The sequence below is a fragment of the Manacus candei genome, unplaced genomic scaffold (assembly GCF_025592945.1).
Source record: "Manacus candei isolate 608988 ecotype Guabito, Panama unplaced genomic scaffold, ASM2559294v1 h1tg000065l, whole genome shotgun sequence".
NCBI classification, from domain to species: domain Eukaryota; kingdom Metazoa; phylum Chordata; class Aves; order Passeriformes; family Pipridae; genus Manacus; species Manacus candei.
Genome location: NW_026138113.1, coordinates 10,679,194 through 10,696,472, shown reverse-complemented (window position 1 = coordinate 10,696,472; position 17,279 = coordinate 10,679,194). Strand labels below are relative to the sequence as shown.

Below are 17,279 nucleotides of genomic sequence, written 5' to 3'. Positions count from 1 at the left end.
GAATTTTTAATGTGGTTTCATAGGACTGTAGCTATGAGCATAATAAATAGGGGGATAAAATATGTTTATTTAGCCCATTTTTTCATCTAATATTTCTTTCTGTGGTTCTTTGCAAAACCAAAAGTTTTAGGAATCCATGACCTATAAGCAAAATGGAAGACATAAGTAGAAAGGTGGGTTTGGGTGTAAACTAAACTCTCAACTTACACCCTTTGTAACCTGTATTCCTACGACCCACCTCAGTAATTTCATTTCACTACTGTATTTCATTGCCAGTAGTGCAAACAGTGCCCTGGTAATTCCTGTTATGTCTTGAGGGCAAACACTACGTTGATAAATTAGCAGGAATAGTTTGTGCTTGCAGGAAAGCCAATCCAACACAGGGAACCAAACTACACAAGGAAAGAAAGGAAGGTCTGGTTTCACAGGACACATTTTCCCAGTTTAATATCTAACCAATTAATAATCTCAATGTTTTAAAAGGAGAAATATATAAAATTACCATACCTATTGCCTCAGATCATGAGGTTTACCAACACCATGGAAAACAGAATTATTAGTTTGTGATCCAAACATTGGAATAGTAGGATGTAAAGTGAAGTTGTTTTACATTTTGTTTCCTCCAAAAAGTCAAAAAAGAACGAGATAAAATGAATAATTTTGCAAGAAACTCCTCCAAATCACATTTATATCTCCCTTAAATGTGTGTGTCAGAGCAGTGTTAGCAGAACTGTGCTTTGCTGAGCACACAGGAGTGAAGTCTGCCTGTTGCATCTTCAGATTTTTAAAACATAATTATACTTGAGACTTTTGTAAGAAATCAGCCTCGTCATTAGACTTTGTGGGAGCCTCAGCATCTCTTGCTATTGTAAAATTGCCTCTTATCAGACTGGCTATGAAAATAATAATGCCAATCTTGTTCTAAGCATTTGTGTTCCTGCTGATGGCTTATTTTTTGCATTCCTAATATAATTATTTGACATTTACATAAAACAAGGGCTTAATTTCATAGACTACTCTTTTTGCTTATTTAAGTGAAGTTATTTTTAAGCTCCTCATGCAGAAATTAAATTTGTTCTTAGAACTGTCAAGCAGAGTAAAATGGGCATTTTTAGCATTTTTTTTCCAAGACAGTAATAAGCAAAATCTCTGCTCTAAAATAACAGAAATCTGTTGGAGGCAGACACAAGGAATGAATGCAAACACAAAGTGTGTCATTACAGTGCTTTCACTGGTAGTCATATTAATGGACTGCTGATCTCTCCCATGACAATAAATATGTTGGCATCGTCCATACAGGAACATTTCCTCTTCCTGGGCCTGCTGCTTCCCAGGGCTAATTCAGGGCTCTCCTCTCTATCTGCAGGGCAGTGACCAGACCATTTCACTGCCATTAAGCTCACTAATCATAAGCCATGACACTGATTTTCTCTTCTTGATTCCATGGTAGATCCTAAAAGTATCCTGATTTAGCAACACTTTCATAGGTAAACACCAAGTTTTGCTGAACCATAATTGACTATTTCAGAACTTCATGCTGGCAGGTTACCTGCAGCTAAACTTGTGCTATAGGCACAGGTAACTTTTGGCAGTTATTGTGAAAAAGTATCTTTGTGTCATCCCTCAGCCACTGCCTTAAGTAGGAATCTTCCAAGACAGGATTGGTCTGCTCAGTGGAGCATATCTGCTTCTGTGTTTTGTCTTGAATTGGGGATGAAGATCCTCAGCTCCAGACTGGCTGATTTTTTCTATGATCAGATTTAAAACATGTGTGGATAATTTAAACATGCTACTGACCCCAAATGTGCATTCAACCTTTTTGTGTCCAGCAAAACTAGGAGGAAACAGAAAAGCCTGAGCCAGTGGGGAAGGTGACTCTTTTCTACATGTACTGGACAGGCAAAAGAGCAGTCAGTTGAGTGGTGGGGGGTTTTTTTTGTGTGTGTTTTTTTTGTTTGTTTGTTGTTGTTGTTGTTTTCTTTTTTTTTTCTTTTTTTGTTTAGAAGAAGGACATTTTCTTTTCCTATTCACAGAAGTAGGAAATCTGGCCAGTTCTTGTTCAGAACAAACTCCTGCTATTAGTGACAAATAGCATTACCATTGTATTCAGAGACCTGTGCAAGGTGAGACATTTTGGATAGTGCTGTTTCCCTCCTTTACTTTCCCATTATTAGCAGGGTCCTTCCAGCCCCTGGGAAAGAGTTTCCAGTTTTCTGCAGCCTCTGTTTTTGGGCAATTGTAAAAACAAACTAAGGAACAGCTGCCTTGAGTGGCTTTCCCTCAGATACTCGCCCAACTTTTGCATTGGTTCCCAAAATATGTAAAGAAGTTGCACAGAGCTTTGTGTCCATTAATCAAAGCACAGTAAGGACACTGTGCTCTGGGTGTGTTGAGGAACAGTCTGAGGGGTGGCACTGTGACTGCCAGGGACAGTGAATGGTCACACTGGGAAGTTTCCTTAACACTTGCATGCTAATTCTTCAAATATTTCCTCCACCTGAATCTTTTTGTGGTTACTAAAGATGAAACAATGCAAAGAGCTATGTGTGAAAAAGAATGAACTGAATGTGATGAACATGGTACAGGTGACATTTAGGTGACACAGGTGATGTTTAGGTGTTGGTTGCATTATTTCACATTTACTTAGACACTTTCCATTACATTCCTTCTGCTGCTTTGGTCCTCTCAGCTGCTACACTTAAACCTGTCTACTCCTAAATATGCCATTTCTTTTACATGCTTTTTTGTATTGTATTGTTTCTTACATTTCTTTCTTATATTATCAGAATAATTTTTGCTTCTTTGTTGTTCAATGTTTTTTCCGCTCTGGTCATGTGGTGACTCCTCTGTGCTGATGAATTCTGTCACAAGGATTTTTTAGAGAAGATAATATTAGAAAGAATTTTGACATCTTTGGAAGATCCCCCTGAAATACAGGCTTAGGGTGCTCAGAAGAAATACAGGTATTAACACTCATGGCAAGGGTGAGATTGAAAGTTATTGAACCTGTGAATTGATTCTGAAATTTTCTTTTTACGTTACCATTCATCCAAGTTTGCTCTGGTGAATGGACAGGAGCAGGAACATCCAGGCAATTCCAGGCTAGAGGAAGCAGGTTCACAGGCAAAATGATTCCCTGAGAATGTACCTTTGTGTTCTGTGGATACAAAAGGTGATCTTTGTTTTCTGTCACTGACTCTGGACTTTAAATATTGAACTAATGAGATTTCTCATTGGTTTGTGGTGTAGCTGGGACTTCCATGAGCCTAAAGTTGCACGCCAGGGGTGGGAGGTTTATTTTATCTAAATGCTTGAGAGAACAGGGCTGGATAGTCTTGCTTTATAAGTCAAGGTTGAATGTGCTGCTCACATGTTTGGGCTCTCTGGAGCTATACCCTCAACAGGACAGAAATCTCTGGGCATGTGCAAGTATTTTTTGAGAGCCTGAATTGCAGTGCAGTGAGAATGAATGATCAAATTACAGACGTTTCTTTCGGTGCATCTTTTTTGTCTGTACAAAGGCTCATCACATCTTTGGTTCTTTGGTACTTGTTTGAAATGAATTTTCTACCATTCAGGAAAATCCAGTGAAGTCAGGATCCTAATAGTCAGGTGTGATCCCATTCTTCTGAACACACAAATACATTTTTAGTTGTACAGGTTACAATTATAGCTGTAACTACTGCTCACACTGACATGCTTGTGTTGTTTGCATTAACTGGTTGGCAATTTTGCTGGGCAGTGAAGCAGAGCAGGGTTCAGGCTGGGTTAACCTCCTCAGCATTCTCCCAGTTTCTTGGACAGGTTTTGCAGTACTTACCACGTTATGTGTTGTCAATGTTAGTCAGCTAGGAAGAGAAAATCAAATAGCCATGACTTATTTATTAGAACATTTTTGCTCCAGTTCACACAGATTCTGAATGGAGTTCAGAATCACTGATCATTCAAGCAACCAGATTGCCAGACATGTATAAGGCATATAATAATTAAACTCCATCTTCTTTAAGCCTCCAGCTCTGTGGATTTCCATTTCCATCTTCTATCAGCTGTAACAGCCACGTTTCAGACACTTCTCTAGCACACTCACCGTGTGACTCATTAATACTAAGGAAAGGCCCTGTCCTTCAGCCACTGCTGGTTAATTGATATAACAGCAGTGATAAATGGAGAACTGATAGAGTTTGAAACCAAAGGAAAGACTTAGAGAAGCTGGTTTAACTTAGGCAAGAAAGAAGCAACCTAATTTGACTGCACAACATTCCTCCAAATTAAATATGAATGTCCTGATGTTTGCATACTCATCCCTAAGCTGTGGCTGAGGTCTGCTTGAGGTACAGGATTCTAGTGAATTCTTTGAAAACAAGAAGTGTACTGTAATGCCTTCACTATTAGCAGTGCTTCTCTGAAATTCTCTTTTTAAAAAGTGAGGTAATCCTCTTCCCAAGAATATGTGTATTACATGGTGGAGCTTCATTGAATGACACCATAGGTTGCAACGAGTAAAACCTTCTAAACATATTCCCACTGACAGCCTCAGTGACAAACACACCAACAAATAACAGCAGGCTGGGTCATTGTCTTTAAAGACAGATGATCCCTTTAAAATCCCCGAGCTTTCTGTCACCTGATGTAACACTGAGTGAGCTGCTCAAGGTTTATATTTTCCACTGCATTCCTGAGCCTGCCTTCAGGTGACCCTTCTTGGTGACCCTTTTTAAGGTACTACCATGAGGATATTCAGGCACAGACAGGTCCTTCTATAATGAGTTTAGACTCCAGCCTTTTCAGACATACTGGGAAATACAGGGATGAAGTGTGGATATGTTTGCTCTGTTGTACCAGGTTGCAAGAAGGCTCTCCTAAAACTTACCCTTCTTAGATTAGATATTGGGAAGAAATTGTTCCCTGAGAGGGTGGGGAGGCCCTGGCACAGGTTGCCCAGAGAAGCTGTGGCTGCCCCAGCCCTGGAAGTGTCCCAGGCCAGGTTGGACGGGGCTTGGAGCAACCTGGGCTGGTGGAAGGTGTCCCTACCAATGACAGGGTGGAACAAGATGGTCTTTGAGGTCCCTTCCAACCCAAACCATTCCATGATTCTGTGATTCTCACTCTCTGCATCACACACACAGACACAACAGAGCAGTCCCTGGGGAATTCTAAAGCCAGAGCAGGACTGCTTGGGAGAGGATATTTCTATTAACCTAGAACCATGCTTTCAGCCAAGTTTTAAATCTCTGAATGAAGGGTTTTAATGGAATTTCTGTTCTCCTTATTCTGCAGGCACTGCAGTCACAGAGCTGTTCTTTTCACTGTGATTGACTGCTTTGTCAAATGAGTCTTGGTGTTCAGGTTCAGGTGCCAAACAAGCAGCATTCCTGTGGCAGGCTCAGCCCCTGCCCAAGGAGTGGCAGGACTGCCACAACTAGTAGAAATCCTTGTGAGTAATTGGTCAAAGCATGAGATGAAAATCTGGACAAGGTCTGAAATGTAAATGGCCATTTGCCCGCAATAAACATTTTGCAGGCACAGAGCAGAGGAGTCTCAAGGACAAAGCTGTGGGCTCTGTCTGACAGAGGTAATTACCCATACCAACGGCATTCTTTAGAAATGAAGAAGAATGAGGCAATTTTGTCACCTAATGGGAAAGGGCATAAAGCCAGAAAGACTCTTTATGGTTTACCAAGAATATAAATACAATAATTGAATCATCACCCAGCACACGCTCTGCTAAAGTTATCTATATTGTGTATTCCTTTAAAAAATACAAGGACACTAATTAAAAAGGAAGAGAGACATAACTGTTCTTCAGAATAATCCTTCAGCTACAATCTACTTTTTAATGCCATGTATACCTTTGCTCATGCTTTCATTTATTTAATTTTATTGTAAAAATTACTATAGGTATTATTAGCAATAATTCTAACATTTTAGGGAGTTACTTTGGTGCATCATATAAATTATCTTTAATTTAGGGCTGAGTAAATTTCAGTGAGTTTGAGGAAGAGAGGGAAAGGAAGCCTTTATGGAGGTTTAAACAGGAGAAGCTCAGGAATATTAACCTTTTCTGCTTGACCCTTTTTGCTCTGGCTTAGTGGAACTCAAACTAGATAATCCATCATTTTTACGCTGAAACACAGAATTTACTAAGGTAGTTTTTATTCATTTGCACATAACTACAGGGTTACACAGAACTCCATAGATCCTAATGGGTCACTGAGCATTTGCCACTGGGCAGTGGAGGGCTGGTGAATCCTGTCAGGCCACTTTGCAGTTCTCAGCTATGAAAGTGTTCTCAAACATAGCACAAAGTTTCCAATTAGTGTTTTGCACAGGTCAAGAACAGCAGGAGAGGTGATCCACATGGCTAACAGCATGGGAGTGGCCACATGAGGAGGAAACAGAGTGGGAATGGAGTGTACTTACTGTATAAAATGGCCTCAATGGTTCAGGTTAAAATTCAGGTATGGGATGCTGAGCAGAAGTTAGATGCCTCTGGTTCAGAGGGAAGCATGTAAGGTAGCTGTGAATAAAGCATCTGAGTAATTCAGTGCAAAAAAAAATATGTCAGAGAAGGGAATAAACGTCATTATGGCGAGGAAAAGGACAGAGATTTGCATGAACAGTCTGAAATATTTCATTTCTGATTTGCTGGCGTTACAAGGGCAGGCAAGACATCCTGGTTCTAGGCTTGCAAATATTCATTTCACAAGACAAACTGGAGTCAGGACACTGTTCAAAGTTTAATACACAAAAGGTTGGGTTACTAGGTGGTGTCTTAGAAGGAAATAAGGATTCCTGGGGCATGAAACAGAGGGATTCATGTAAGGAATACAAGGTTCATTAGTGGAAATGTGCACAGATTAGTGACTAATTCATGCACAGCATGTTAAGTTACTTTGATGAAATCTGGAGGCATGGCTAAGCTGACAATATACACATTATATTAACAAAGTGAGGGCATCTTTACTCTGAACAACTACCAGCTGGCCATCTGCACTTTGAACAGTTGACTCCAAAGCTCTAAAGAAAATAAGATTAATCTTAGAAACACTGGGTAATATTCATCTTGTTTGGTAAGCTGAATTCATCAACTTTGAGTGGAATGTCACTGTCTAAAATCCCCTGGTTTTTCTGTGAGGCTGAAGCATAAGAGCAGGTCAGAGTAGAGGTTTGTAACTGAATATAACTTTGGACAATCTTCTTTAAGCATCTTTCTATCTAGCATAAAGACTCTACTCAGGATAGCGTGCTTTGAGCTTCTAGGAAAGGTGCTGGATAGCAAAAGATGACATTATTTTCTGGCTGAAAAACAAAGGAGGTGATTTTTTTAAAGGTTCATACTGATGTGTAGGGACATCTTTTTGCTTATTTCTGAAGGTATGGAAGTAAGAAAGGTTTGATGGTACACATCTGGAACCTGATTCATATCCAGCATCTCCAATAATATATTATCTGTGAAGGAAATATAAGACTAATTAAATTGCACTGTTAAGAAAAATCAGTCTCAGAAAGGAATAGGAGCTCTTAAAGTAATGACATTTAAATACTTCTATAATAAATTCTGCTTTAATAATAATTTTTATTAAAGCATTTTGATGTTTTGTCTACCAGTAAGGGAGGGATTTCATTTGAGCTATAGATTATTTTATTTCAGTTATGAAATCATTTAAAATAAAACCCCCCAAATATTCCAGACATCTTGTCCTCAATCAAGCTGCTTATTGTTATTATTGTTACTGCTAGTCATTAGAAAATTTCAGAGCTAATCATAATTGACAATAAGACCTTGCATATCTAAGTCAATATTTTATGACATTTTAATATGCATGAAGTATTAGCATATTAATAATATAATTACTCCAAAGTGTGGGCCAGATTCCTGACTGGTTTATGGCAGCACAACTCCCTTGATTAAGCTGGAACTGAGAAACAGAGCAGCAAATCACGCCCTGGAACTTCTGTTGTATCTTAAAATTTTTCTTTTGCTGCCTATTCACTGGTTAATTTTTTAAGGTAAATCCTTTTCTGTCACTTAAGGGCACCATATTATTTTCTGGAATTTTTGTCTCGTTGTTATAGTTAGATATTAAAAGCTATTATTTCCTCACAACAATTTAAGGCATTGCTCTGCCTCAGAAAATCTGGGCTCCTAATTAGGCTTGTGGTGCTGTGATCCACAAGAAGTGAAGATCCATTGGCATCTCATCCCACTGTTTTTATTTCTAGTGTGTAATGAAGGGATCAGAAAGATGTGGTTCCCTCTGCTTTTCTGTGGTTCCCTTTTTCCTAACTATCTTTTCCTTCCTATTGGTGGAAGTATTTTCAAAAGCATTTAGTAGACTCCGACTTTTGCTGAAATGATGTGTCTGTAGACTAAAGCTTCCTACTTTCAGATGCTTCCAGACATTGCAAATGTTGTTTTGTTATTCCTTATTCTTGAAGTTAGTTATAATTTTTTTCCACCTTTTGTTTTTTTAATTTTCATTGCTTTTTTTTTGCCAAAAAAAAATCCCAAACCTGTAAAACTTCAAACATTTCTACCTTGCCATTCTTTGGAGTTGATAAGTGCCCTGCTAATAAGTGCTAAAACTTTGGCTGTATTTTTAATTTTTGCACTTGTATAATTATTCCCCCCCTTTCAATATGTAACACAGTTAATTGACTGCAAACTTCCTCCTGACTTGTACCCTCGTTAGACACAAATAAGGCTCAATAACACGGTGTTTTATCACAAATACAGGTTGTTTTCTGCCAGCATTTGTTTCAGTTTGGTCTCTGGATAGATGTGTGGGTGGAAGGATGTTGGCAGTATTTTTTTTTTTATCCTTTTCCCTTAAGGATTTACCCAGGAGCTGTGAATAAACCAGAACTGTTTCATTGTCATAAACCTGACATGACTTTAGCAGCTTCCAACACAACCCGCTCCAGCAGCTATACTAATACTTTATTTTGAATTATGTATTTGTTTACCCATATTGACGTGTCACATGTATCTTGATTAGGTGTCACTATGAATATAAAGCTCACTGTGGTCAAAATTAGATATGCAGAGCAGTCCCTAAGGACATACTGTTTGCATCCAGAGCTTCTGTCAGGAGACAAGTTACCCAAATATTGCAAAGATGCTACAATTTTGAATTAGGATGCCCCTTTTAACTCTTTTCAAGCCTCATCCCATCCATTTGTTCCCTCTGATTTCATATCCCCATTTCATATCCCATGCATTCCTAGAACCACAGAGTCATTTAGGTTGGAAAAGACCTGCAGGGTCATTGAGTCCAACCCGTACTCAATGCCCACCTTGTCCCCCAGCCCAGAGCACTCAGTGCCACCTCCACTCCTTCCTTGGACACCTCCAGGGTGGGGACTCCACCACCTCCCTGGGCAGCCCCTGCCAAGGCCTGACCACCCTTCCCAGGAAGAAATTCCTCCTGATGTCCAACCTGAGCCTCCCCTGGCACAGCTGGAGGCCGTTCCCTCTCCTCCTGTCCCTTGTTCCCTGGGAGCAGAGCCCGACCCCCCCCGGCTCCCCCCTCCTGTCAGGGGGTTGCAGAGCCAGAAGGTCCCCCCTGAGCCTCCTTTTCTGCAGGCTGAGCCCCCCCAGCTCCCTCAGCTGCTCCTGCTGCTCCAGCCCCTTCCCCAGCTCTGTCCCTTCCCTGGACATGCTCCAGCCCCTCAAAGTCTTTGATGTCTTGAGGGGCCCAGAACTGGACACAGTTGAGGTGCAGTCCCAGCTTGAGCATCACTGCCCTGGTCCTGCTGCCCCTACTGCTGGTACAGCCCAGGTGACCTTGGCCTTCTTGCCCCCCTGGATACACCCAGCTCATGTTCAATCACTGTTGACCAGCACGCCCAGATCCTTTTCCAGCTTTCCAGCCCCTCTGCCCCAGCCTGGAGCTGCAGGGGGTTGTAGTGACCCAAGGGCAGGACCCAGCACTTGGTTTTGTTGACCCTCACACTGTTGGCCTCATCCCATGGATGATCCAGATCCCCCTGCAGAGCCTTCCTACCCTGCAGCAGATCAGCACTCCCACCCAACCTGGTGTCATCAAAACAAGGTGGATTAAAGGCAGAGCACCATCCCAAGTGATTTAGAATAACCAGAAAGCCTGGAGTTTCTGGTTAGTTGGGTTTTTGGGTGGCACAGGGGGTTGGGGTTGCCTTTGCTTCCCATTCCCCTCTAGTCCTGAGGTGGATATCAACTTGCTTCAGCATCCTCTCCCTCAAGGACAAACTTACATCTCACTTACCCTGGCCCCATGTGCTCAGTCACGTTGTAGCAACTGATAACTTCTCTTTTCTAGATACAAGAAATCTAAATACAACGTGGTCTTTTGATTTTCCGTTATAACCAGGGTTATGGTACAAGAAACCCTCTTCCCACCTGTGAACTACATTTGCTTTTCCAATCTATTCTTTTTTTCCTTTCCAAGCCCTTTTGATCTGTCTGTTCATTCAGACAAGACAATATCATTAATGAAAATATGCCAAACATAACAAGATACTTCTGAAAAAATTTACAAACCTTTCCTAGTTTTGCAAATGGATCTCACAATTCAGAGAGTATCAGAAGTAATTACTTGGTAGCTGTTTGTAAGACTCCTGAATAACTGCTCAGCTTCATGGTATGAAAAAGAACAAAGAGGTTGCATTTGAATGCCAAATTTAGCCTGACCTCAGATAAACAAAATGAGGGTTAACTGATTCTATCAGTATGTATTGTGCCTCTGTGAAGGGAATATATTCACTTTTTTAAATTTAGTTTTATTATCAAGTTTTATAAATCAGTGTTGTTCCTTTGAAGTCAGCAAAGTACCCAGTTAAAGTCTCTGTTTTAATTTAAATTATATTTACATTTAAAATCTTAAATTATTTCAAATTTAGGAAATAATGCAGTGTTACTACTACAGTGGCAGACAAAGAACTGAGTGCAGAGTTAGGTGGAATGTCGCTGATAAAAAGAAAATCCATTTGCTCTTTTTGCAGGCACGTTTAATTTTTCTGCAAATTTTAGGTAATTGATTCAAAATCTTATGGGTTCTGGACTACATGAAACAATGTAATGTCCTGCATGCATTAATGAGCAAACAATTTTAATGTCCTACATGGACTAAGGTGGAAATAAAAGAAAACCTCACAGAAATAGAAAGCGAGTGAAAATTTTGTCTGAAGTTTTCTGAAGGGCCTGAAGAATATGGTTTATTCATTTGATATTTTCTGCCTTGACTTGTGCATGCACCACAGAAATTTTGCTCTTTATCTTTTCTTCTGGCCTTATCAGCAGCCTCAAAGTGTAATCTGTCCTTTAGTCCCAAGCTTTGGTCCCATCTTAATTATATTGGTTAAAGGTAGGTGTACGTGGCCTACCTAAGTCAGCCTTTACAGATGGAGCTGCTGAACTTTGGGAACCTCTTAACTACAAATTCAGCTTTGAATTCAGGGCCTTGCAAAACTGGTCTGTCCTCAGTTTCCCCTCCTTCTTGTCCTCCTTTTCCAGGCTATGCAGTGGAAATGCCCTCCCCGCGCTCCCCCTGGTCAGCGGGTACGTATGGCTCTTCTGGAAGCATGTCTTGTGCAAGAGTCTGACACTGCCCCATGGCCATCAGAGGTAGAAAAGTGGATTAAAATGAAAGAGTTGGATGATATTAAGCAGCTCTTTGGTTAAACTGGTGACAGTCTATCAGTGAGGACATAAAACCAGAGTGTAACGTGGCTTTGCTCTTGACTCGTTACATTCTTCTTCTGGAGCCCGGAATAAAACAAACCCAGTGAGCTCCTGAGAGGAGACAAAACTTTTCAAATCTGCTCTTGTTTGTCTCCCGAGGAATGACTTAAGGAACAAACCCAAGAAATATGTTTCCCATCTTTTCCTTTCCGCGCCCCTCCCACGCACTTGTACACACAGAAATCGCCACAATCTGCTCCTCCGCAGCGTTCCAGGGGCTGAAATAAATAGAAATGGAATATTAATTTGGAAGCAGTGATTGTTTCTTGTCTTAGCAACTTGTACAGGAACCTTCCTGCTGTGTACTGGTATGTTTATATTGCTGTTTAGATATTCCACAACTTAGTATTTTCTCATCCTTTTTAAAACACAATAATTTCAAGGGAGAATCTGAATCTTCAGGGTGAACAATCCTGTCTGGGTTTTTAGTTTGGTTGCTTGAGTTTTGTCCTGATTCAGAACTAGCTTGTGTTCTGGTATTTTTAACAGAAACACTGGCAATTCCTGATGTCTCCTGACAATTTTGGAGTCAGTTTGAGGCACTCAGTCTGTCTTGAATCAGATCATTGCACAATGCTTCAGACAAATGAGCACAGGATTTGCTGTTGTATCTGATTTCTAGACTTAAGCTTCAACATAAATAAAACTTCAGTTTCACAATAGCATCTGTGTTTCTCGGGATTCTTGAAGTCAGATTTGTCAGTTTTATATGACAGAAAGATTGTTATAAGCTGTGCTGTTCTAGAGGTAAAGGATTGCCCAATGAAAACAACAGCATAAACTCTAACAGGAGAAATAAACTTGTCCTGCATGTGGATTATCTTCATAAAATCATCAGATACAACTTTGATAAAGTCATGGGGGATGGATCTGTTAAAATACAACTTAATAAGTTTGAAATATAAGGGATTTAAACCAAGCACCCTTGTTTTTATTAAGTCAGTGATTCAGATTTTGGTTTGATTTCTTTGTTAGAACCAGGGCTTCCTCTACTTCTAATTTAAAATATTATTATAGTAGAAATTTCACTGAACCACAGAAGCATGAAATAGCCATTTCTGAGCTATGTAGTGATGATAATAATAATAAAAATGTGTTATTTTCTAGGAATCTACTTTCTGTTCAGGTACTTCATTTTAGTTAAAATGCAAGACCACTAATGAGTTCTTAAAGAGAACCTTGAAGTGGTTTTGGATGATTTAATTAAATAAAGAAAAACTGGATTAAACTGAATTCCCTTGGATTTAACAAATTATAAACTTCATTTTGGGCTGCAATAATTCTCTTTCTCAAAGATGACTTGTATGTGTATCTGTCAAGGAAAGACAGGGGGAAGTGTTTTTAGCATGTTTATGAAGTGTTTATGTGTTTAAGGGAGTTGAAAAGCTGCATTATGTTCTTTTAGTTATGGCACAAGACCAAAAATTTTATTTATAAGCTCCAGTTACTCCTAGTATGACTTGTTGCCTGCAGTAAAAACGTTAACAACACTCAGTGCTTTGCAATACAACTTTCCAATGAAACAGGAACATCTCAGCTGTGAGGGGGTTTTTCCAGGAAGAAAGAAAAATATTGATGTGATAAAATATGCATCTGTAACCTCCAAAAGATCAGGTTTAGAGACACTGAAGGGCTCGATAATGTTTTGTTGCTTGTTTTTTTTTTTTAATTTGACTTTGGTTATCTCATCTACCTCATCATTTTGGTATCAAACTCAGCAGCCTTTTTAAATCCTGAGTGGGTTTGAATGGGTTTGTTACTCAGAGGAGTACCAGCTAGTTGTGTGTTTCAAACTTTTAGTGTTCCAGCAGAATCTTGAGAACAGGGGAGAAAAGCAGGAGGGCTTTTTTAGGTGCTTATAATCCCTGTAGACTCTTCAATATGCATTTCTAAACTCAGTTGGATTTCCCATTATTTTTTTTTGAGTTTATTTATTCTCACAAGCGAGTCCCCACTAGTTATTTCTACATGGAGTGATCCTTTCCTTATTTCTGCCTGGCTGTTCCTTTCTGTGTGTACTGTGCTCATCCAGAGCACCCTGCTGGATCTCAGGGCTGTGGGCAGTAATTGAGACCTCAGCAGAGCCACGGATGAGCTGCACTCTAGGAAGGGATGTACACAATTTGCACATGTGCTCCTTACAGCTCCACGCTGTGCTGTGCCACTGCTGGCCCCAGATGACCAATTGAATGTATTAACTAAGTCCTTCTGTGCAGCTGGGACTCAAAAAGATTTTTGGTTAACCAGACTAGTTGAGGTTTTCTCACCTTTTTTTTATAATTTTGCACCTCAGGGTGCTAAATTTTCAAATGAAGCTGATGGCTCTCAAGTGACAGCCCTAATGGCACACTTGTATTGCAAGATTCAAGGTAGGTCTTTTTAAACTGCATCACAATAAAGCCTTTAAAAATCTGTTTAGCTCCTTAGAGAGTCTTTAACTTTAAACTGTTCTATGATTTTGCATAAAAGAACTGATTAGAATTTAAGCAGTCAGTCTTACTGTCTACATGCAAGAAGGCTCAGTCTCCTTTAATTCTATTGGCTGAGGGGTTTGTTGGGAAAAAAATCCTAAAACAAACAAAAAAACCCTACCCAATAATTAAATCTGGGTTTTGTCAGTAGTTTAGAAAGAACTGACTCTCTACAAATGAGGAAAAGTCCTGAAGGCTGAATACTATTTAGGGAGACATGAGGGGCAGCTGGGATGCAATGGGAGCAGTTTGTGCTCTCTGGGATCAGAGTGGAGCCACTTCAGTCCCTTCCCACTTCCAGTCCAAGGATTCTGGGCATTGCTAACAGAGCTGGATTCAAATATCCTCTGAGTACCTTTTGCCCCTGACAAGTTTTCAGACATTAAAAGTACGAATATGAACAGGTGGGACTGTTTTGTCTGGGCACTGTTTTCAAGCTGGATTTGTTTAGTGAGGAGTCATCAATGTGTTGGAAAAGGTGTGCTCAGTAAACACTTAGCATAAAGTGAAATTTCCTTGAAAAGTTGGGAATGACAAAATAATTCAACGTACTCAGTGTGGTGGGCAGTACAAGCTGTAGATAAAATTCCCTTTCCATCTTTCTCTCTTTCTCAACAACAAATTTCATCACAGTCACAAGAACCCTAAAAGGCAGCAGATATCCCCTTGTTTGGAGATCTCCAAACCGGTTGGGTCTCTCTTGTGTTTAGTAAATTAATTTTTTAAATGAATTCTCATCAAGTTTCTAATTATAATATCTTTAAATTTAATGTTTGTATTTCTGATGAAAGACAAACATTTTGGGGGCAGTCACAAGGGACATGAATAATTTCTTTAGAAGCTTATCTAATTAATTACATTTCTCTGTAATGTCTTTAAAATTTGAACTGCCATCATTTCATTAATTTGGATAAAAGTAAATCTTTAGTGTTTAAATATGACACTAGTGCTGAGAATTCTGATAAGCTCGAGATTCACTGTCTGTATTTTTATCAAGTGAAGATTAAAAAAATGTGTTTAAAATGTTTGGGATTCATGATTTGCATATTAGCTTTTCTTTGGTTTCAAATACATTATTATTTCATGGCATGAGTTTCACCTCACATGTTAGTAAGATCATATGATGCAAAATGGACATAAGTATTGGTCCTAAAATATTTTAGTGGGGTTTCCTTTTTTTTTCTTGTAATGTATTTCTGTCCAAACAAAAAACTTTGGTGTCCTTCAAAAGGGAAACATTTAAAGTCTGATGTGTGGTAATCTTCCATATCCTATACTGGTAGAGTGTTAATATTTAAGGCTGTCCAGCAAATATAAAGCCTTTCTTAATAACATCAGTGTCTTAGGGCTTGTGTCTTTTGAAATTGTTATTTTTATGCTATTTCAAAGCAATGCCAGTTGAGCAGTTGAAATTTGCACATTTATAGGTGGAGCCCCACGAATTATGGCCACCGTAGCACAGGAGGAGAAAACAGGCTGTAAGATTTAGGGTTGGATTAGGTCACAACACAATTAACCCTGATGGAGACCACCAAAAATACTGTGATTCTTCCTTTATTCATCTCTGTCACTCGTGGGGCTGCCATCAGTTGCTCCCTGTGCACTGGTGGAGCCCAGTCTTTGTGTACTTTGTAGACATTTGAAATGATAAATACATTGAATACCAGGCAGTGGGAGATCTGCCATTGTTGATGGTAAAACCAAGGTAGAATGCTGTGATTGTAAAATATCCCTCACTAAGTGATGGACTTTGAAATTAGTCCTGAGTTACTTGTAGGGGTGAGTATGTGCTATGGAATTGTTTCTCAAACTCTTCAAATCAGGTGGTCACCCCAGTTTAAATAGAGCTCATGTTTTTGCTCTTTGGGGTAAAATAATCTATAATATTTATAAAGAATCTCTAAATAAATTAGCTATACTGAATTTAGGGAAAGACACTAACAACTGACTCTGAAATCTATTCAAATGCAAACTGATGGTTTAGCTTTTCTTGCCTTACAGCTCATTCTCCTCTTTACAGGGGTAAGCAATTTCATGCAAAATAGCTCTATATTATAAATAATGAGTCCTTACTTCGGGGAAGAAAGAAGTTCACAGGTCATGGTTTTGGTCAGTGGGAGATGATCAAAGTGCTTTAATAGTCCAAATTACTGTCTAGTTTTGCCTGTGTCAGTCTACCATCCATCTTCCTCACCATGTGGGTCACCACATTAACCGTATTTGCAATGAAGAAATAATAGATGTGCAGTCAGAACAATTAATAGAGTGACATGCTCTGTGCTCTGCCAAAGATAAACAAAGAAATAAATCTCTGCTGTTTACAGCCTCCCCTTTTCCATGTATAATGGACTTTATCAATAAAACAATACAAACTTCATCAAAGAAAAATCTTACCAATTTAGCCCAGGAAAGGTCTTCATTGAGCTAATCTCTAACAAATGCTGTTTGCAATAGGGATCTATTTGTTCTTTTCAACCATGAAACTCTGGCCATCCCTCTTTATCTCCCACTCCAACTCCACGATCCGTTCTGGATAAGGCAGCCCAGGTAGGCAAGGACAGGGGATGGGCAGGGCACGGTTACTGTGTGTGCATTTCTGGGTGTGTTTAGGTTCAGATTGAATATGCTCACCTTCTGTACTTTGGTTTCTTGCCTCAGGGAACCACAGCCAGGTGTCCCGGGTGCCTGTTGCCATCAAGGTGCTCGATGTGAACGACAACGCTCCCGAGTTTGCCTCAGAGCACGAAGCCTTCCTGTGTGAGAATGGGAAGCCTGGACAAGTAAGTGTCTCCATGGTTTTATGTTGTGTGAGACTGAGGTTGAGTTTCTCCCTGTCCCCTTATGTCATCTTCATTCCCAAAATATATACCTGTATATTCATGCTAACAACCCTTAACATTAACTGAAGGTAAGCCTGTGATCACGTTCTGTGATACATCTCTCGTTATATGGGCATATTTTATTTAAATATAGGCTTTAAATTAAAGCTTGAAATAAAAATTCTGAGTGTTTTTATGCTCCCACTGATCCCACTCTGTGTGATGGAGCTCAGCACTTCATAAATTCAAGTGTGTCAGGAGGTAAAA

General features: G+C 39.6%; 1 protein-coding gene across 3 annotated transcripts in view; it reads left to right on the top strand.

The window, feature by feature from the left end:
- Nucleotides 1-17,279, top strand: part of CDH8 (cadherin 8) — a 153,562-nt gene that overhangs the window by 101,970 nt on the left and 34,313 nt on the right. For 2 of the 3 annotated variants that reach the window (XM_051805976.1, XM_051805978.1), the window contains exons 10-11: nucleotides 11,495-11,539; nucleotides 16,852-16,973. In XM_051805976.1, the coding sequence (XP_051661936.1) occupies nucleotides 11,495-11,539; nucleotides 16,852-16,973 (167 nt within the window). The remainder of the gene's footprint in view (nucleotides 1-11,494; nucleotides 11,540-16,851; nucleotides 16,974-17,279) is intronic. The other variant, XM_051805977.1, reaches the window with a different exon arrangement.